The sequence below is a fragment of the Leopardus geoffroyi genome, chromosome A2 (assembly GCF_018350155.1).
Source record: "Leopardus geoffroyi isolate Oge1 chromosome A2, O.geoffroyi_Oge1_pat1.0, whole genome shotgun sequence".
Classification (NCBI taxonomy): domain Eukaryota; kingdom Metazoa; phylum Chordata; class Mammalia; order Carnivora; family Felidae; genus Leopardus; species Leopardus geoffroyi.
The window spans coordinates 81,564,631-81,587,364 of NC_059331.1; the positions used below are offsets into that span (position 1 = coordinate 81,564,631).

Sequence of the window (22,734 nt, forward strand, 5' to 3'; positions counted from 1 at the left end):
GATTAAAATCCATTAAGATATGCAAAGTGCAAGGCACGTGGCAAGCAGTATATAAGCACAGCTATTGTTAATACCTTAATGTTCTAAACAAAGAGTGTGGCATCTAATCTAATTTGTTTCACTCAAACTCATGACTCTTGCCACAGTTGCCCCACATTTGCTTCCAGTATCTTCCTAAGCCTGATAATCGGATGCTTTGACCACTAAAGACATTATTATATAAAGTACCGTGTGTGCTGTAATACCGTGTGTGCTGTAAGAGTACATTGTCCTTTGAATGGAATAAATTGCTTCCTTGTCACCAGGAGGACTTGGGGCTGCCAGAGTGAGGGAACTCATCTGTCCATGCTCTTAATTCAGTGATGTCTTTGATGATGGACATAGAGTGGGAAAAGGACTGACCGTGGCCCAGAGCATATTCATGTATCAAAATTAATTGAACTACGTAGGGACTAAATGCAAAGCCTTGGTTTTATCCACCTAATCAAGACAACCAGACACAGAATCCACTACTATACTCCAGTGACAAATGGTGTTTTGAGTTTTCCTAATCAAAGATACTAAAGCACTTCAAATACATATTCATAAAGCTCATAACACATAAATGTCCTTCGTTTTATAAGGAAGGGGGAAACTAAATGGGTGGGCCTGCTGGTCAATGGCTCCACCTTCAAAAATTGACCGAAGCAGTAAGTAATTCCCCTACTTTGATTTACACCAACACAGAAAGTACATTTAGGATGTCATCTATTAAAATAATAGCTTCCAGGGTATCCCCATTATTTCAAAACTAAGTTTTTCTTATTTCTCATGGTAAGTTGTAGAGCATTATCATGGAGCCAATTCAGATGTTTCCATTAAAAAAAAAAAAAAAAAAAAAAGATGGGGCGCCTGGGTGGCGCAGTCGGTTAAGCGTCCAACTTCAGCCAGGTCACAATCTCGCGGTCCGTGAGTTCGAGCCCCGCGTCGGGCTCTGGGCTGATGGCTCAGAGCCTGGAGCCTGTTTCCGATTCTGTGTCTCCCTCTCTCTCTGCCCCTCCCCCGTTCATGCTCTGTCTCTCTCTGTCCCAAAAATAAATAAACGTTGAAAAAAAAAAATTAAAAAAAAAAAAAAAGAAAGAAAAGGTTGCAAGAAGCTCTTGTTGTTTCTGATCTCCCCCAAGTGGCAAGGTCGTTCTTAGCACCTAATGTGAATTTGTCCTTATTGCGCCAGAATATGAGGAAGGGAAGACACCGTGGTGTGAATTTGGTGGAAATGTTGGTCTTTTTTTTTTTTGGTCCTCCCAGATGTACTCCTAAGAAGATACGAAATATCATTTATATGTTCCTGCCCATAACTAAATGGTTGCCTGCGTACAAATTCAAAGAGTATGTGTTGGGTGACTTGGTCTCAGGCATAAGCACAGGGGTACTTCAGCTTCCTCAAGGTCAGTAGGTATATTTATTTCTTTTTGTTGTTTCCCTTGCTGTTATCTCTTCAAACAATTGTTGACCCGTTTTCTGTTTAATTTCATTATGATTGCAAATTCATACTTTTATCATATCATTCTAAAGGAATTTCTCGGGGGTGCCTGGATGGCTCAGTCAGTTGAGTGTCCAGCTTCACCTCAGGTCATGGTCTCACAGTTTGAGTTAGGCCCTGCGTATCGCTGTCACTGCTATCAGTGCAAAGCCCGCTTTGGATCCTCTGTACTCCTTTCTCGCTGTCCCTCCCCACCGCTCATGGTCTCTCTCTCTCAAAAAGGAATAAACATTAAAAATAATAATAAAATAAAGGATTTTTTCAGAAATAATTAACCCTTTAAAAGCCCAGAGATAGTAGTTGTAGAATGTAGTGATACTACTTTGTAGATCAGGACCGTTCGGAACTGACTGCACATGGCCTACTTCTTGCTAGGTTAATCAGTTATTCATTGAACACGTTGTTGGGGTTTTCTTTTTTAAGGTTCTTGACCTATAAATCCATATTCTAATTACAAGGGACTGGGATAGACTGAGTTCCTCTACGTTTGTGTGATTTTATACGTGATATAAGAATTTCAGAAAATGCTCATTTATTCATCTATTCACATGTTTATCAAGCATCTGCCTGACCCTCCTTTTCCTTATGAACTAACCATTTGATCAGGCAGAAAGACATCAAACAAATAAAAGCACATAAAAATTTGGGAGGTGCCTGAGTGGCTCAGTCATTTGAGTGTCCAACTTTTAATTTCGGCTCAGGTCATGATCCCAGGGTCATGGGATCGAGCCCTGCATCAGCATGGAGCCTGCTTAGGATTTTCTCTCTCTCCCTTTGCCCCTCTCCCTGCTCATGTTCTTTCTGTCTCTAAAATTAAAATAAAAAAAAAATTAAAAGCGCATATAATTTTTTAATTACAAATGATGTTAAACACTCTGAAGGAAAATACAGAGTGCTGGAAGATAATAATAGGGGAACCTAACTTGAGTAGCTAAATCACAAAAAGTTCTTTAAGAGAGAGAGAGTTGAGCTGGGTCCTGAAGGATACTTGGGAGGCAGGTAAAGAATGAGAGGAAGTGCATTTGAGGCAGAAGGGATAGTATGTGTGAAGACACTTAGGAAAAGAATGGAGTATTTGAAGAAGCAACTGAAAAGCAGCTTGCTAGGGGTGTGGTGGGCTAGGGGACGGTGGCCAGCGAGGTGAGCAGCGGCAGGTCTACAGATCCTTGTTGACCACTTTTTGTATTTCACTCTGAGGGCACTGAAAGCTATCACCATGCTTTCACTTGGGGTTTATTTCTAAGAGATCACTAAGACTGCTTTGGGGGGGGTGGATTTGGTTGGTGAGAGGAGCATCAGAAGGAAAGTAGGGAGACCAATAGAGGTGATAGTGACTCATTGTAGACGAAAGGTGATAAAGGCTTGAACAGCTTCTAGGTCAGTTGCCAAGAATCTATTCCCTTCTTCAGTTTCACAAAAATTAATTAGCAAATGATCAATTGGTCAAAAGAAAAAAAATCACGTCCCCTAATGATCATTCAGCTGAATTTTTAATTTTCCAAGTGATTGATTTACCAAATCTTTTAAGCAAAAGCCTTAAACCAGTTTTAGGACATTTTTTCTCATCCATTTTGGCACCAGCACCCCAAAGACAGAGAAGGGGACAGGTTCAAAGGCAGAGGTGGGAGCAGGGAGGGGAACATCCAGGGGCTCAGCAGCATTTGAAACAAGTGAAACTGACCTTTGGTCAATTTGGACAGATAAGGCCACAGGAGGTGATGCAATGAACCCATGTAAACTAACTCTTTGGAGAAATCCTCAGGATTGTGCCAGAAATTTATCTTTGACCTCTTACCCTTCTTCCATTTTGATCTAGGGTGGTGGCTATAAAAATGGAAAGAATTATAAATATATGTGCTATATATTGTGGTAAAATTCAGCCAGATGGGCTGTTGGATTGATTTGGGGGAGAATAGGGAAACAAGGCATGTCAAGAATTACTTTAAGATTTCTGGGCTGACGCTCTGGAGACCAGTGTGGAGGTTCCTCAGAAAATTAAAAATAGACCTACCCTATGACCCAGCAATAGCACTGCTAGGAATTTATCCAAGGGATACAGGAGTACTGATACATAGGGGCACTTGTACCCCAATGTTTATAGCAGCACTCTCAACAATAGCCAAATTATGGAAAGAGCCTAAATGTCCATCAACTGATGAATGGATAAAGAAATTGTGGTTTATATACACAATGGAATACTACGTGGCAATGAGAAAAAATGAAATATGGCCTTTTGTAGCAACGTGGATGGAACTGGAGAGTGTGATGCTAAGTGAAATAAGCCATACAGAGGAAGACAGATACCATATGGTTTCCCTCTTATGTGGATCCTGAGAAACTTAACAGAAACCCATGGGGGAGGGGAAGGAAAAAAAAAAAAGAGGTTAGAGTGGGAGAGAGTCAAAGCCTAAGAGACTGTTAAAAACTGAGAACAAACTGAGGGTTTATGGGGGGTGGGAGGGAGGGGAGGGTGGGTGATGGGTATTGAGGAGGGCACCTTTTGGGATGAGCACTGGGTGTTGTATGGAAACCATTCTGACAATAAATTTCATATATTAAAAAAAAAAAAAGATTTCTGGGCTGAAGAGTTAGATTGGATGTGAGAACAGTGAGGAAGAAGGATGGTCAAGAATGTCTGAGATTTCTGGTTCCAGCATCTGAGGGCTGGAGGTGCCAATTGCAGACATAATAAAGGCTGCAGGAGGAATGGATTTGAAGGATAAGTTTGAACATGTTAAATTTGAAACACTTGGGAGATAGAGACATGGACAGTGCATGTTAATATTTAAAATACGGGCTCAAAAGAGAGGTGTGGGCTCATATGTCAGTCTGGGGATCTTTGACATATGGGGAACATTTAAACCATGGCAGTAGACAAGGCCACCCAAGAAGAGAATGTGGAACAAAAGAGGAGGGAGCCAAGATCAAGCTTTGTCCAATATTGAAAACCAAATAAAGAAGGAGGAACCAGCAAAAGAGACTGAAAAAGCATCTGGAAAGGAGAAAGGAGAACCAGGAGACTGTGGTATTGCAGAAAGGATGAAATAATTTCAAAACAAGGAATTATCCAGTAGGTCAAACACTAAGAGGTGTAAGTCATCCCACAATCAACTTTGTATGGAAAAGATATTTTTCTGCCCATCACTAGTCAATGAAGATGGATAAATATGAAAAACAAAATGTAGCACAGATAGAAATCCAAGAGATACTAAGTTAATTGCTTGTGGTTGATACATTATTAGTAAAAGGATTTTGTTAAGCATTGAATTAATTGATTCATTAATTTATCTCTAATTTATTTAAAGTCCCTCTGGGAGCGCCCAGATGGCTCAGTCAGTTAAGCATCTGACTGTAGAGCTGGGCTCAGGTCATGATTTCGCGGTTCCTGAGATCGAGCCCCATGATGGAGTCTGTGCTGACAGATTGGGATTTTGTCTCTCCCTCTCCCTCCCTCCCTCCCTCCCTCCCTCCCTCTCTCTCTCTCTCTCTCCCCCTCTCCCCCTCCCTCCTTCCCTCCCTCTCTCTCTCCCAAAATGAATAAACATTAAATAAATAAAGTCCCTCTAAAATGATGGTAAAGGAGAGGGAAATGGTGTAAACTAGCAAGGACAAAGAAAATGGGAGAGGAGACACTGTGGAGCAGGAAAAAAAAAGATGGCTAGTGATGGACAAGGGACAACGGAATTATCATTGGAAGAAGCTGGTATTTCGGTGTGTGCCTTGTAGAACATTGGGAAATTGGCAGTGCTGAGTATTGTCTAAGGTGAGAGGCAGATGGCTAGAAGCAAGAGGATGGGTTGAAAGTCTGTATAATAATTAGCACACACATAGAGACCCAGGTGCCCACATCGGCACCATGCTGTGGATGGAAGGGTGAAAACCATGAAAGATGGTCAGGGGGAATTAAGTCTACACACTGAGCTGTGCGCTAGTGAGGGTTCTTCCTTGCCCTGTGCACCTCAGAAGAGCCTCCAAGATCTTGCAGCCCAAAGTAAATGATGAGCTGCCCCCAGAGATAGTGACAATTGGGCGTTCCCCAACCAAGATGCCTACGGTTCATCCAATGGCACAGTGAAGCCCATCAATAAATGAACTGGCCAATGCACATGAGGCTTCAAGGAAGAAAACAAACAGAAAGAAGACCATTGGGTACATAATTAGTGGAGAAGGCAAAATAAAACATTTGTTCTGTAATATCCTCAGCAAGATGTAAAAACAGATCGAATCCATGAGATAAGAACAGGATGTGATTTTAGAAAGGGCCTTCAGAGAACAACAAAGAGCTCATAGAAATTAACAACATAACTAGAATAAAATAGTCAAGAGCTGGAAGATAGAGGAAATCTCCTGGAAATAGAAGTAAACTATGAATACGTGAGCAGTAAGAAAGACAAGAACACCAGGGGATCAGGCCTGGTATTCCATCATCTACTGGCAGTTCCAGAAAGAAGAGGTTAAACATAAGAGACTATCGAAGAGTATTTTCAAAGTTGAAGTACATGAGTTTTCTGACTGAGAGAAACCACCCAGTACCCAGCAGAATAAATAAAAAATAAAATTAGACACACCATAATAAAATATCAGAAGACTGGAATAAATAGAAGATCTCAAAACTTTTTAAAAAGGAAAAAAAGTCACATAATAGTGATATAACAAAGAGGCTGAAAAAACAGAACAGAAAGCCTATAGTTTACATCTGAAACTGATAAATTAAGAATAACATGGGGTGCCTGGGTGGCTCAGTCAGTTGAGCGTCCAACTCTTGGTTTTGGCTCAGGTCATGATCCCAGAGTTGTGGGAGCAAGCCCCACATTGGGCTTCATGCTGAGCGTGGAGCCTGCTTGGGACTCTGTTTCTGTCTCCCTCTGCCCCTCTCCCTCTCTCACTGTTGCTCTTTCTAAAATTAAAACAAACCACAACAATGCCAACACATGATTTACAGTAAGGTTTCTCAACCCCGCACCATACTGGTAGCAGCCCCCCACCCTCAGTCAGTCATGATAATAAAAAAAAAAATGTCTCCTGACATTGCCAGATGTCCCTTGGGGGGAAAAATCCTCTCAGTTAAGACCTGCTGATTTAGAGAGATGAGATAAATGGTAGAAAAACAGCTTGGGGCACCTGGGTGGCTCAGGCAGTTAAGCGTCCGACTTTGGCTCAGGTCATCGTCTCGCGGTTCGTGAGTTCAAGCCCCACGTTGGGCTCTATGCTGACAGCTCAGAGCCTGGAACCTACTTTAGATTCTGTGTGTGTCTCTCTCTGCCCCTCCACCACTCACACTCTGTCTCTCTCTTTCAAAAATAAATGTTTAAAAAAAAAGAAAGGCAAAAAGAAAAACAGCTGAGCAACTTGGAAGCGAGTGCCTCTGGGTAGCAGAACCTGGAGGCAAGGCAGAAGAGACTCGACTTTTCTTCAGAGCCATTTAGTACTGCTTGGGTTTTTAAACTATGGACATGTGTTCTTTTGAAATAAAAATTAGAGCATAGAAATTTGGTTTTTTAAAAAAGACAACATTAAAATGACCATATTGTTACATGTGGAGGAGGGATGCTTCCCCAACTCTTCTCTTGCTAAAATTTTTTCTCCACAACATGACAATGCATGAAGTGAATTTTCTAGTTGTCCAGGATGTTTGGGTAAGGTCCCTGAGCTGAGAACAAAGGGTGTTTATTGTCTCCACATTCTGGATACCAGACTATCTATGCCAAACTGTGAGTGAATGACACCAAACTGTCTCTTTAGTGCATCACTTCAATAGGATATATGAGGGGACCAGGTATTATGATAATCGATTTGGAATGAGAATTTTCTAGGGAGAGGTGAAAGCACTATCTGTTTCTCCTCCACTGAAAGTCGAGGAAGGAGGGACTGCAAGAGAACCACTCAGAGCACGGGACACATGTCCCCTCAAGTTTTGGGGGGTTGTTGCTAATTATTGCAAGAAAACAAAATCTACAGGTAAAAGGGTATAAACCTGCCATGTAGGCAGAATGGAGAGCCGGTGGTCATGGCCTGCACTTCCAAAGTTTCTTGGGGTACAGGTGTCAGGCTTTCCCATTGGATAAGTGGGTGCCCCGGAAGGTCACCTGGCTTGGCTCATTTGGAAGGTACCTGCCCAAGACGACTGCCTACAGAGGAGCATATGGCAGCAGAGACAACCTGGAAAAGGTGTAAGAACTGGAAGCTGGGAGTTCCTTATTGAAAAGGGATTCCCCCCCCCCCCCCCAGAAAACACAAAAATACCCCATTAGAGAAGCAGCCAGCATTTGGCCATCAACACAGATTATAGCTACACCGGTCAAGTAAGACTATCTGCCCTCATCTGGATTGGGAAAGAACAAAACAGAAAAGATCCACCCCCTGCCAAAGAGATGACGAGGAAAATTGTCTCAGCCCAGGAGGAGGATTGGGATGGAATGATGGACAGGTGAAGACACATCTGCTTAAGTTAACATGGCTTTCACCTCTTCATCATACACAACGGAGAGAAAAGTGCCTATAGCCCTCTGATTTCTAATGATCTCCCCATTTCTGTGTGGTTTTAATCCCACAGGGTTAGCCTTTGCAATGCTGGCTGCCGTGCCTCCGGTGTTTGGCCTGTACTCTTCATTTTATCCTGTTATCATGTATTGTTTTTTTGGAACCTCCAGACATGTATCCATAGGTAAGAGCTTAGCGTTGCTATTTTAGTACCGTTCTGTTTGGATCTCCGAGCTCTGCAGTGTGCCAAAGAAATAGTGTGTTTGTTACCAGAACCTCTGCTTAATAATAACTTTTGTTACTGCATACTGCCTTAGAAGAATACACTGCCCCCCCTCCAGATTTCTAGAACTAATAGCTTTCTTACGATCTTGGTGTAAAGGAAAAAGGCAATTTTCTTGTGTAAAAAGAGCAAATTGTTGAAATTTGTGAGATCTTTAGCTCATAATACAATATGCTTGTATCTGATTTTTCTTTTTGTTTATTAGTGGCATTGCATGTTCCCAATTTCTATGCACATATTGCATTTTCATCCTATTTTAGGCTCTGGATTGTACATGATTTTTCCCAGTATATTTAGGATAAGATTTATACAGATTTTGTTAAGTGTTGTTGCTGCATGAGGCTGCCACCAGCAACACATACACGATATTTCCAGTGGCTGGTGCCAGGTAAAAAATAGCCCCCACACCACCCTGAATTTAGCAGCTTAAAATACTTGTTTCATTATCTTGCACAGTTCCCATAGGTCAAGACTTGGGAAGTGCTCATCTGGGCAGTTCTGGCTCAGGGTCTGTGGTGCAGATTCAGAGGGGAAGCTTCTCTCCACGTGGTTTCCTAATTGAGCTCTCGCACACTCAGGGCCCCAGCACGCGCAACTATTACAGCCGTCAGCTGCATCACTGCATCACCGCATGTTCCCTGGCCTCAGAAGCCACACAGTATCACTTGGCCGCATTCTTTTCGCAACTAGCATGTCTCAAGTCCATCCAGATTCAAGGAGAGAGGAATTAGCCTACCTCTTAATGGGCAAATGTCCAGGTTCTAGAAGAGTCCATGGGATGGAAGATATCATCATGGTCATGTTTAGAGAATACGATCTGTACATACACAGCTTACACATAAACCAGGAGCAGAGGCTTAAGGAGAGCAGGGCAGTTTTATGTCAGTGATGAGTTAGTGACCTCACCTGTGTCTCCTTGCGTACCGGCCACAGCCATGTGAGATATGCTCAGCATGATTTCCCTAATGCTTCATCATTTTCAGGTCCGTTCGCTGTTATTAGCCTGATGATTGGTGGTGTGGCTGTTCGATTAGTACCAGATGATATAGTTATTCCAGGAGGGGTAAATGCAACCAATGGTACGGAAGCAAGAGATGCCTTGAGAGTGAAAGTCGCCATGTCTGTGACCTTACTTTCAGGAATCATCCAGGTAGTATTCACTGATAGAGAAATGGGCTGTCATTTGTTCATTTGATACTTTCGAGCCCTTGTGGCTGGTCTACGTGGTGGGCAAGGTCAGCCAGCCAAGGTCCTGAGATCAGGGTTTAAGCGTTCAGGAACACCACTCCCCTGCATGCCTTCCTTAAGGTGGTATGTGTTAGGAACTAGCAAGCTTCAGTTGCATACTTTAAAGATTCCAAAAAGCAAGAAAAGTTTAAAGCAGGACTGATTAGTAATTAATAATCTCTTATATGCTTGAAAGAAGCAGGAGGTGACCTTGACCAAACATGCCCCCAGTTCTGAAGAGCAGGGAAAATATGAGTGTGCCCTCTGCTCTGTGGGGCTGCAAGCCACTGCAAACCTTCCCTTGTTTTCTGCATAACCACTGATTTGCGAACCACTTAACTGCTACAGATGCAAGGTTGCAGTGTTAGAAAATGGTCCAGAAAGAACTTGTGTATGTTTTCTGTTGGTTTTAACTTCCTGATCTATCACATGATTTATTTGTTTCTTTGTCATTAAAAAAAAAAAAAAAAGTTTTGCCTAGGTGTCTGTAGGTTTGGATTTGTGGCCATATATCTTACGGAGCCCCTGGTCCGTGGGTTTACCACCGCGGCTGCTGTGCACGTCTTCACCTCCATGTTAAAATACCTGTTTGGAGTTAAAACAAAGCGGTACAGTGGGATCTTTTCAGTGGTGTATGTAAGTAAGCTACTTCCTGACTTACTGCTACTTCTTTTTCCCCTCTGTATTTGCCCCTTCTCTTTTGTATCTCTTTTCCTTTCAAGGCTCACTTTTCTTTTTTCCAAGAATTAAAATAAAATGGAAAAGATTTCATTATTCTAAGACTTTTCTGAGAACCCTACAAGGGGAATTAAATCTTAAAGTCCCATTTTATTAACATGTGATACCTCACAAGGAGTTTTTTATCAGATCTTTACTTGGTGACTGCCCCTTCACCTTAATTAGCTGAAGAGACCACTTTTTCCTAGAACCAAATTGTGTTCTCTTTGGGAACTAACATGATTTAAAGGCATTATGCAAGAACACATCTCTTTGAAACTGCTTACTCTAGCAGGCAAAAAATAAATAAGTAAATCTATAAAAGATTTAACACAATTACCCATGTAATCTAATAAAATATATGTAGACCCTTGCACCCAACTCAGAGAAAATATGAATTATTTGCAAGCACATAGGGAACAATGGTGAGAACTGATCATGTTGAAACTGATCACAAACTCTAAAAAGTCAATTATTTTTTTCACACAGTGCAATATAATTAGCAACCAATAACTAAATACAGCTTTAAAACCCCCATACATTTGGGAACTAAAAATCCTGCTTCTAAATATTCCCTGAATAAGGAAGAAATTATGAAATATTTAAAACCAAATGACAGTTAAGATACTACATATCAGAAGTTCTGAGATGCTGCTAAAGCTAGTCTTGCCCAGAAGGACCAATGGCCTTTGTGTAGGTATTTCTGTGCCTGTCAACATGCTGAGCATGGCAGTGGGTGAACAGAGATGGCCCTTGCCCTCTTAAAGCCCACAGTCCAAAGAGAAGACGGATAGTAAACCATTAATTGCATCAATATGTAATTAATTACAAATTGTGTTAAGTGTTACGGAAGTTGAATAGGGAGTCCAAGAAAGTCATTTTGAGAAAGTGATGTTTAAATTGATTCCTTGATTGATTAGGAATGGAATCAAGCTTTAAGAACATTCCCTGAATAACTAAAATCTTCGTTTCCCACAGTAGCTGATAACATGCTTCCTACTCTGAGATTTCTCTCAATGCCTCATCACAAAAGAAATAGAGCAGATAAGCACTGAGCGTGCCCTAGACATTGACAGGCAAAGTGTGGAGCCTGGACTCAGTGTAACCTACTCTCCCAGAGTCCGAGCATATTGGGGTGCTGAGGCTGCAACCCTCGGAGAAAATTAAGTGACTTTTCTAAGTCTCTGGGCTTCTTCCAAACTTCAGCACTCTCTTGCCTTCGAAGTGCACCTGATCCCTCTTTCATCTGCTAACGTGACTTCTTTCTCCCTCTTTCACCTCCAAAAGTCCTTTCTATGTATTTACCTTTGCATTATTTTGCTGATATCAACCCCTAATCCCTTCTGAATGCTCAGGACTCAGCTTAAGGGGTACTTTACTAAGTATGATAATACTACATTAAGCCAGAACCAAATCAAAAAAAACACCAACTATAAGATTGTTGGAAGGGCACCTGAGTGGTTCAGGCAGTTGAGCATCCGACTCTTGATTTTGGCCTGGGTTGTGATCCCAAGGTCAGGGGATCGAGCCCTGTGTCAGGCTCCGCACTGAGCATGGAGCCTGCTTAAGATTCTCTCTTTCTCTGCCCCTCTTCCCCACTCGTGCTCTCTCTCTCTCTCTCTAAAAAATAAAAGCTAAATAAGATTGTTGGATAAGAATTACAACCATAAAGCTGTACGACTGGGTAAAAATGCCTCCTAATTGGTGAGAGAGAGACATTTCAGTCTGAGAACTTTTAACTAGAAATGCTCAATAAGGGGATGGCTGGTGTGAATTCGTGCACTAGTGTCTCTGTCTATTCAGGGGCCATTGCCTGATGTAAACATCCAGTGTTCGCTGTGTTACAGAGTACAGTTGCTGTGTTGCAGAATGTTAAAAACCTCAACGTGTGTTCCCTAGGCGTCGGGCTGATGGTTTTTGGTTTGCTGTTGGGTGGCAAGGAGTTTAATGAGAGATTTAAGGAGAAATTACCGGCACCTATTCCTTTAGAGTTCTTTGCGGTAAGTCAACTTTGGCCACAGGTGCCTAGCCATTTGGGTGAGGGATTGGGACAGGGGAGGAGCAAGGAAATTCTACCTTTTTTTTCTCCCGGTTCTGCCAAGAGAAGGTTAGAATTTGTCAAGGGGAACTTTTACAAATATATGGACAACAAAGAAAATCTATTAGAGTATAGACAGGGATGATTTTTAAAATACAGATGAAAGCCATCCCTAAAAATTTTAATATGAATTACCTCGGAGTGATGAGATGATGGGAGATTTTTCTTCCTCAAAATTTTTATTGTCTGCTTATTTTATAATGAACACACATAACTTTAATCACCTGAAAAAATTAAGCTGTTTCTATTTTGAAAAGAGCAAGAGACCAAGCTTCCCATACTTTCTTGGTTCCTGGCACTCCTAGGCCAAAAGAAATACTGAGCAGTTCCATTTATTAAGTGGTTAGGTCCAAACAACTTAATACGTATTTACATCTAACAACTTGGGAACTATTGTAAAAATAATGCACATGTATTGAAATACTATATATTCTATTACATTCTTAAATGACCACAGTTGTTTATTAATAATGTTACCTTACTGTTGGTTCCCTGCAGCAGCCACCACTGTGAGGGATGGCTGCCCGCCCTGGCCAGCCCTAATTCTCAACTGAATGACCCACCCAGAACGTTCTATAGCAACAGTTCTTCAAGATGAAGAAAATTGCTTTCTGTCCTTCTTTTATTTTTCTGTTGCACTTCAGTAAGGGTTGTATTTTACACACCGATTAAATCTATGTCCTGACCATCCAGGAAGGGCTCATGCACAGAGGCTCTGTGACCCTGGCTGTAACTGAGATGGGAGAAGACCACTGCGGGGGGCTGGTGGACACCTCTAACCACAGTCAGTGCTGCCGATGTGGAAACAGGGTCAGCAGAAGGATTGTGGATCCAAACATCCATTTTGTAATGACACCCTGTCAGTATACTACCCTCATATACACTTTTCAGCATCCCTAGTTCATGCCATGTTAGCCAGAAACTCCTTTCAACTACAAAAGGCAAAGCCAGCTCCTGAAACGTTTTATGGCTCTTTCTGTTCACAGTCAACTAGCCGAAGCAAAATAGAAAAGAACTCCAGACCACAAGGAAACTGTAGAGTCCATTTTAATTTTGTGGAGAAGAGCCATTAGGAGAAGTTAGAAATGCTGGAAGCTAACTATAATTCTTTTTAAACTGAAAGCTGAAAGGGGGAATAGATTTTGGCTTGGCTAACAACCTGAAACTCACTTTGGCAGGGGTTGAATTTTCATCTATAAAAGGCGCCTTTGGATTTATGTCTGTTTTAGGTGGTGATGGGAACTGGCATTTCAGCTGGGTTTAACTTGCAAGAATCGTACAATGTGGATGTCGTCGGGACACTTCCTCTGGGGTAGGAGAACAGTTTTAAGTAACAGTGTGGCTTGAGTTATCAACAGATCTGTTATTGTTTCTAACTCTTACTATACTATTCTTACAATCAAAAATATCTCTTTTTTTCTACATACCAAATATCTGAAATTTTGGAGTGTTTTCCTTTGTAGTGTGTATGTGGGGTTTTTTTTTAATCATGGTAAACACACCAGAAAATTTATCATTTTTGTCATTTTGAAGTATATAGTTTAGTATGTTAAGTATATTCACATTGTCGTGAAACAGATATCTCTATCTATATCACATTTTGTTTATTCATTCATCCAACAATGGACATGGGTGTGCAAATATGTCTTCAAGACCCTGCTTGCAGTTCTTTTGTATAAATACCCGGAGATGGGATTGCTGGATCATATGATGGTTCTGTTTTTAACTTTTTGAGGAACTTCCATGCTATTTTCCATAGTGGTTACACCATTTTACAATCCCACGACAATGGGATGCAGTGTTTTCTTTTGTTTCCTATTGTTTAGCACTTCCTGGTTTTTAAAATCTCTCCTTAGGCGGCATAAGAACTAAGAGCAAAAAGACCTAAATCTAGCCTGACACTTACTAGCTGTGTGACCTTGGGCAAGTTGCGTCTCCTCTCATAGCCCCGGTCTCCTCCAGGTTAGCACAGCAATCAATGGCTGTCTTGAGGGTAACTGTGAAGCTACAGGAGCTAGTGCACATAAAACACCTGGAGCGCACCTGGAAAGTATTTAAGACATGTTAACTGGAAGTTCTGTGGCTCTTTATTTCAACAAATTTTCTAGTTTCAAATGATATATGCTTTGCTTCATTAATATTCTTTTGTCTAACTCTATATTTAAAAATGTGTACTATTCTTGGGGCGCCTGGGTGGCTCAGTAGGTTGAGCGTCCAATTCTTTGCTTCGGCTCAGGTCATGATCTCGCGGTTCGTGAGATCGAGTCCCATATCGGGCTCTGTGCTAACTGTGCTAATCCTGCTTGGGACTGTGTCTCCCTCTCTCTATTCCTCTGCTGCTCACTTGTTCTCTCTTTCTGTCCCTCTAAATAAATAAATAAACACTCAACATTTTTTTACTATTCTCTTTATATTTGAAGACACTAGAGTAACTATAAGCTTCTCCTCACCTCACCCGGTTCCTCTCTGACATGCTCTGGCTATCTCTGCATCTCTCTGTGTGTCTCTGTCTGTCTCTTGTACTGTCTCTTTCCCTTGCCACCTCGTTTCCAGATGAGCAGAGTCAGATGCCCAGGTGCTGGGCATTGATGAACCTGGCCTTGCCTCTGGTACCATCTAAGAATCTCCTGGGAGGCACAGGGGTAGAGGCTGCTCTTCAAACCAGAGTTCACCCCCAACACCCAGAGCAAGTGTTGAAGGAGGTAGCACGCATTGCACTTCAGAACAAGGGATTGCGGTCATGAACATGTCACTTACGATTCCCTGTAAAGGTATAACCCAGTAGCAACACTTGGTTTTCCATTTGGACTTATAACTTATAAAATACTTTAATACCCACCACCTCCGCTGGTGCCCACAATAACACTATTGACATATGTCCCCTCCCCATTTTATAAGGTAAGAAAGTTCACTGATTTAGCATCTGTTTATTGAGTGCCTAGTATGTGCCAGGGACACAGCCATTAAAAACAAAAGTAGCCACACAAGCAAAAAAGTGTCTGCCCTCATGGAGCTTATATTATCCAGGGGAACAGGGGAAAGGGATACAGAGAATAAACAGTGAGAAGTGCTGTGAAGACAAGAGAGGCCAGGTAAGGGATGGGAGGGGCTCAGGTGACTGTGTGAGGTAGGCTATCAGAGAAGGCAACATTTGAGAGACACTGGTGAGTCCTAGCCTGGACCCCGAATGCTGTCATCCAGTACTCAGTTGTTGGCCGTTTCTGTTACCTCACACCTGGGTCTCTAACATAATTAGTCATGTGATAAACATTAGTCTTCGACTAGATCCAATACATAATTCTATTCAGTAACTAATCAAATAATTGATTACATGTGAATTCTACCCAAGACATTCCTTTCCCTATTGCATTGTACCCAAATGTGTTGCTTTTCCTCCATGTGTGAGAGCCATATTTTAAAGGAAGAACAGGTTTTACCTTTTCTAAAACTTGGCCACCCTTTCTGGAACTTCGCCCAAAACCAAGCAGAAAACAAAGAATGCTTCTCTAACTATGTATCTACATATCCTAGTACTGTTTCAGTTATCTGTGAGTCTTACTGCTGGATAATACTCTGAAACGAAGTCTTAAAACAACATCCGGTTATTTGCTCACAATTCACAACCTAGGTAGGGCAGCTGGGTGGCTCTGCTCGGGGCCTGTCATGCAGCTGCAGATGTCTGAAGGTGTGCCTGGTGCCAGAGCCTCCACGAGGGCTTCACTCACGTTCTGATACCTCAGGTGGAGGGCTGCCGTGGCGGACAGCTGGCTGCCATCTTCTCCCCACGTGGTGACTCCGGCAGGGTAGCCAGAGCCTTTCACATGGTGGCTCAGGGAAACAAGACAGAAAAGCAGGAGGTGCCAAGTTGCTAAACGCACTCATATAGCGTCACTGGAACCACATCCAGTTGGTCGAAACCAATCACAAATCCAGCCCAGATTGACCAGAAGAGAAACAGATTCCTCCTCTACATGGGGGGACCAGCTCCCACAAGTTTGGGAGGAATGGTTGGTGGCCATATTTGAAAGCAAACTACCACATTTATCTATACACACACAGTACAGTGTCCAGAAAGTGACAGTTCACTCTTTTTGCTTTTTTAATGTTTATTTTTGAGAGAGAGAATGAGCAGGGGAGGGGCAGAAAGAGAAGGGGACAAAGGATCCAAAGCAGGCTCCATGCTGACAACAGAGAACCCGACGTGGGGCTCGAATTCACAAACCATGAGATCATGACCTGAGCTGAAGTTGGACGCTTAACCGACTGAACCACCCAGGCACCCCAACAGTTGACTCTTAAAGATCCCAGCCATGGCAATGTATCCTGTTTCTTGGTTTACTTTCCTTAACTCATTCCAGAATATGTTCTTTTCTCATATTCTTATTCTGCAATCCCAAATCTGCTACAAGGTCTTCCCTCTTGGCTAATGCTTCTATAGCAAAGTATAAGGGAAAGACAGTAAGTTTTATAGTCAGAGCTCCTGGGTTTGACTCCCTCCTCCATCTTGGGCAAATTATTTAACATCTGCAAGGATCCATTTCTTTTCACCTATAAATTAGGATAATAATGGCATCTATCTAACAGGATTGTTGTAAGGACAGATAACATAGGTCAAGTATATGGCACGTAACATAGGCTTAGTATACATTCATTTTTTTTTCCTTCTCTCCCTTCCTTTCCCTCCCAGAACCTGAGACACCACCCCCTTCATCACTAGGATATGACACAATAAGAGAAATAGTTGCAGGGAGGCAGGTTCCCATGGTTTTTGTGGTACTTGGTGGATGAGCCATTTGACCTTGGACAAGTTGCTTAGTTTCACTATGCCTCATTTTCTTCATCTGTAAATGGGGAATATAGTGGTGCCTAGCTCACAGGGCTAGCAGAGATAAATAAGCACAGAACTTGCCAGAGAGGCAGCACCTAAAAAAAATCATGGCTATTGTAAAAAAAAAATAATAATAATAATATAGTACATGAATTAATTGTTATTTAGACCAATGCCTTGAATTGGATCAGGTGCCTCTGAAAACCTCTGTCGCCCCTCCCCCCATTCCATTCTGGGGAATCCCTATTCTGTTCCTTTATGACAAGGGTTCCAAACTGTAAGAATGGACCACAAAAACCGGGTTCTCCACTGGCCCCTCCAATTACCCAGGACTCCCAGGTGAGTCCCAAGGAGTATAATCTTCTGTTGCTCTTTTTTCATGTTAGAGACTCACCTGAAGGGGGCCTAGAAAGCAGAGTCCTTACTTGAAATAACAAGGGGGAACAGTCTGGATAGTCGTTCTCCTCTCAGATGGCCCTTGTTGAGCACCCTCCCTGAGCTCAGACTTGGGTTCAAATGTCTTGTGCCATCTGAGCACTTCGCTGACCCTCTCTTCCTGTTCCATGTCTTACTTACACCTGCCATACAGGGTGTCATGAGGTATGAGGTTACTCCTTTTCTAAATAAAACGGCATCTGATGTCTCCTGATAACCCATTCAGGTAGAAAGCTGGTACTCTAGGGTTGGGGCCTAAAAAGAACCTGTGTGTGTCAAAGAGGGCGCTCCTTTTTGCCAAAGCAGAGCAAACAAATATCCAAGCATTGATCGCCTCATTTGCAGATGATGCCCTTTTGAAATGCTCCCCTCTAGTTGCATGTTTTTTCCCAGTGGTCACAACGCTCAGGTTAAAGTCAGCTTGACCTTTCAGGCTACTACCTCCAGCCAACCCGGACACCAGCCTCTTCCACCTCGTGTACGTGGATGCCATCGCCATAGCCATTGTTGGATTTTCAGTGACCATCTCAATGGCCAAGACCTTGGCAAATAAACATGGCTACCAGGTGGATGGCAATCAGGTAAAGATCATTAATTCCCTGCAGATACTTCATTGTGGTATAATCATCCTGCTATGCTACATAAGGCAAATGAATTGGATTTCTCTCTCTTGATAGAAAAACTTCTAGTTTGATGATGTATTTATTCAACACTACATTTTTTTTTCATTATTTATGTGCATTAGATCATCAGAACACTGAGGTACAGAGTCCTACCTCATGTTACAGCTAGGGGTCTTGTTAGGAAGATGAAATCTCTGATCGGAGGCTCTCAGTTTGCCACACTCTGACAGACGTTGGCCCTGTTTTTAAAGCTCACAGCCTGAGAAGCAAATGTTGTTCTAGAACCATTCTACTCTACAGGAAGACTTCTCTTTGTTCATTAAACTTGGAACATATGATTCATCACTCAAACTCCACATTATATTCTTTGCCACCTCCTTTTATAACTATCTACTGACTCACTATCTACAGATAAGGTATTTAATCTGAATACCATAAGCCATAATTTTGGCATGACAATGACTATTTTAACACACCATACATTTCTAAGAGAAGATTATATGCTCCGCGTTCACACAAGATACAGTGATCCAACTAGGAAGACAGGACGTATCCCTGAGAGCAGGACTCACTCACTGGTCCTAGGAGGACACTGTGGCATGTGTCAAAGAGCAAGAGGTCGAGCATTTAAAAGATGCCAATGGTTCTATACACCAGTAAATTACTCATAACAAAAATATTTTGTCCCTTGCTGCAGTTTTCTTAAAAAAAAAACAAACCATTTTTAGTGTAGGAGAGTGTGTTTGGCAAAGAGGGGACTAGGTAGTGACTGCAGCTTTTATCTCTGACAGAACAAGAACTCTGTTTTTCTCCCACCTTAACTTATTCAATAATCCCTATTTTAAACTCATACCCAACAAACTCTTGTATCTAGAAAAAGAATGAAGAGACAGCTTCTACTATTGAAAATGTGTATTAAATGGGCCATCATGCCTTTTTTCCTGAAGAATGACTGACCTCGTGTGTGCTTTGTTTCCCCCTGGAAAAGGAGCTCATTGCCCTGGGACTGTGCAATTCCATTGGCTCACTCTTCCAGACTTTCTCAATTTCATGCTCCTTATCTCGAAGCCTTGTTCAAGAGGGGACTGGAGGGAAGACACAGGTGTGTATGCAACTGGCCTCTGAGGACTAGTGATTTGGGGTGGTAAACTTTAAAATTTTTTTAAGTTTATTTACTTTGAAAGAAAGTGAGAGAGCTGGGCAAGGGTGGAGGGAGGGAGAGAGAGAGAGAGGGAGAGAATTCCAAGCAGACTCCACACTGCCAGCATGCAGCCCACCACGGGGCCCAATCCCAGGAACCATGAGATCATGACCTTAGCCAAAATCCAGAGTTGGACACTTAACCCACTAAGCCACCTAGGCGCCCCTGGGATGATAAACTTTAATCCCTTGATCCTATTCTGAACCCCAGCAAAGCTTCTCTGTCTGAAGATTGATGCTCCAGTGAGCTGTGTAGTGAATCAGAGAAAGGCATGAATGATTGAAGCAAATCCCAGGAACTGAATCTGTAGGAAAGAGGTATATTCTCCGGTTAAATTGAAAATTCTACAACACTACTAGCTGCTACCAGTAAACCTCAGAGTTCACACATAGGATGTTGTCATGAAAGCCTGGGACTGGGTATGGTCAGGATGCCAGCACCGTCCAATAGAACCTTCTGTAGTGACAGGAGTGTCCACTGTTTTGCACCATCCAATATGACAGCCACGAACCACCTGTGGCCCTTGAGCACTTGATATGTGAGAAATGCAACCAAGACCTGAATTTTTTAATTGTACCTCATTTTTATTTTAAAAACGTAATAGCTGCATGTGGTTGGTGGCTACTACATTGGGCAGGAGAGTCTCATTTGACTGTTGTGGGTCCATGGACCCACATGGTCCAAGGACCATTATCTCCTTTCCCTCGCCCCTGGCAAGGGCATTTTTACCAGAGTATTTAATCATTTCAGCCTCTGTATAGAAGCTCTAAGAGAGGGGCACCTGGGTGGCTCAGTTGGTTGAGTGTTTTGACTCTTTATTTCGGCTCAGGTCATGATTTCACAGTCATGGGACCACTGAGTGTGGAGCTTGGGATTCTCTCTCCCTCCCTCCCTCCCTCCCTCCCTCTGCCCCTCTTTCCTGCTCGTGCTCTCTCTCTTAAAAAAAAAAAAAGTAAATAAAAAATAAAAGCTATAAGAGAAACCGAACTTCAGAAAGGGAATGGGAAGGAATATTGGTGTATGTAATGGTTTTGATGACTTGTTTGAACCCATATTTTCTTGATCTTCCTGCAGTGATTATCAAAACACTAAGATCACCTCTGCCCCACCTCTTACTCATGTCTCCTAAAAGCCCCTTCTGTGTGTCTTCTCTCGTTCAGCTTGCAGGTTGTTTGGCCTCACTAATGATTCTTCTGGTCATATTAGCCACCGGGTTCCTCTTCGAATCATTGCCCCAGGTGTGTAGCTTAGATGTGGGGTGATCTTTTTCCATGTGTAGGGATTTTTCTATTTTATTTGTTTGCATTTCTGTGACTGTCTCGTGGGTTTTTACCGTAACCCTAGCAGGGTGGTGTGAGAAAGGCCAAGGCTGGGGCCAGGATCCTGCTCCACAGTCTACAGTTCTGCCCCACAATCTGGGATCTTGGGAAAGCCATCTCAACATCTCTGGGTGTCCGTTTCCTTATCTGCAAAGTGGGGGTTTGGACTGATTAATCTCCAAGGTCCCTTCTCTCTTTGATCTTCTGTGACCTTATACTTCCATTAAAAATCTGAGATGGCCTTCACTCCTAAGACATTTGTTTGCTGATCTATTTAATCTAGTAGAGATCAGGAATGATACAGAGTGGAGAAAATCATAACCTAGGAAGACCAGGAGTGAACTAATTCCTTGAGTACCAAGTTTAATTCTGAACCTCTTGACCACCATGCAGGTTTGCTACTAGGATATATGCCTGGTTTTCCAAGGCCCATTTTAGCTAACCAAGTCCTGAAAATCCAGGTGTTCCTGGCTCCAAACGTACCATCACTGCTGCATGGGAAGTGAGTGGGGAGAGGATGTGGGGAGGGCAGCAGGAGGACAGTGAGGAGCCAGCAAAGGGGGCTCTGTGGACACAAGAAGAGAGGCACACATCATGTGCTCTGTTTCAGGCTGTGCTGTCGGCCATTGTGATTGTCAACCTGAAAGGAATGTTCATGCAATTCTCAGATCTCCCCTTTTTCTGGAGAACGAGCAAAATAGAACTGGTAAGTAACACAGGTGATTGTTAGGTTAATATGTCATACAACATGTGGATGATGCTGATAAAAATGTGAGAAAGCTACGTTAGTGAAGTTATTGTATGTAGTATCAAGTTAGGCAAGGTTAGGTACTATGTGTGTGTGTGAGGGGAGAGAGAGACACTTAGGAAATTTTTACCATGATTCTACATAAATCTTTCTGTCTTTGGTTTAGACCATTTGGCTGACCACTTTTGTTTCCTCCTTGTTCCTGGGATTGGACTATGGTTTGATCACAGCTGTGATCATCGCTCTGCTGACTGTGATTTACAGAACCCAGAGGTGAGTGTACAAATTGGGATGGATGTGGTTGTCCTGCCTGAAATTGTGGTGTTGACTTTAAATATATCCTGTTTGTCGACAGATGCCATTAGACTGTAAGTATCTTGATTGTGGAGGTGATGTTCCTGGAGTCCAGTATCAGGCGTATAGGGTGTATTCTCTGCAAGCCTGTTGAGGGAATCCACCCAGAAAAACAGCTAACATTTGTGTTATGTATTCTGACTCACACAGTATTTGTGCATACCTGCTAAGAACACCAGAGTATTGTAGCAAGACCATGGAGTGTCAAATCAAAGACCTTGAGCCATATTCTGGCTTTGCCAATCCCTCTGACATTGAACAACTCACTCCACTAGGCCTCAATTTCTCATCCACACGACAGTGGAAATAAGCCTCATACATTGGATATAATAAGGTAATATGAGGTACTCAAATAGTATCTGTCATCATTACAGTACCCAATTTGAGCCACCTTGTCCTATAAAAAGAGGAGGACTCTCCAAAAATAATGTTTAAAATCTATTCAAACCAAACTGAAGAAAAGTTCTAGGCTAATTTGAGATTTTACATTTTCTCCCCGCACCTTCAGCTGACTACCACCCCCATGGGTCAGAGCCTTTTACGGGAGACAAAAAGAAAAACTCCTCCCCTACTTAAGAATAAGAGTAGGAAGATAGTTGTGTCTACTCGGTGGATGAGAATTTGAGTTGCACATTCCCTGGCATAGCTTGAACTTTGCACAGTTCACTTTTGCCCCCATCTTTAAATGCCCAAGTCTTTTGTCCTAACCCGATGGTGGGGTGTGTGTGGGGGGGGGAGGGGGTGTGTGTGTACGGTCTGTGTAGTGTGAGGTATATGTGCTGTGTATGTGTGTGTTGTGTACGTTCAGGGCAGGGTGTGAGGGCCTGGATGGCACTGGGATTGTGATACGTATGAACCCTCTGCAAAGGTAACATACAAGGATCAAGTGCCCCTGAGTT

General features: G+C 42.5%; 1 protein-coding gene across 2 annotated transcripts in view; it reads left to right on the forward strand.

Annotated features, from left to right (window-relative positions):
- SLC26A5 (solute carrier family 26 member 5) overlaps window positions 1-22,734 on the forward strand; it is a 53,358-nt gene that overhangs the window by 23,692 nt on the left and 6,932 nt on the right. For both annotated transcript variants that reach the window (XM_045494545.1, XM_045494546.1), the window contains exons 5-15: window positions 1,288-1,427; window positions 8,076-8,186; window positions 9,269-9,435; window positions 9,984-10,148; window positions 12,077-12,229; window positions 13,557-13,639; window positions 18,024-18,171; window positions 19,202-19,315; window positions 20,575-20,652; window positions 21,344-21,439; window positions 21,648-21,754. In XM_045494545.1, the coding sequence (XP_045350501.1) occupies window positions 1,288-1,427; window positions 8,076-8,186; window positions 9,269-9,435; window positions 9,984-10,148; window positions 12,077-12,229; window positions 13,557-13,639; window positions 18,024-18,171; window positions 19,202-19,315; window positions 20,575-20,652; window positions 21,344-21,439; window positions 21,648-21,754 (1,362 nt within the window). The remainder of the gene's footprint in view (window positions 1-1,287; window positions 1,428-8,075; window positions 8,187-9,268; window positions 9,436-9,983; window positions 10,149-12,076; window positions 12,230-13,556; window positions 13,640-18,023; window positions 18,172-19,201; window positions 19,316-20,574; window positions 20,653-21,343; window positions 21,440-21,647; window positions 21,755-22,734) is intronic.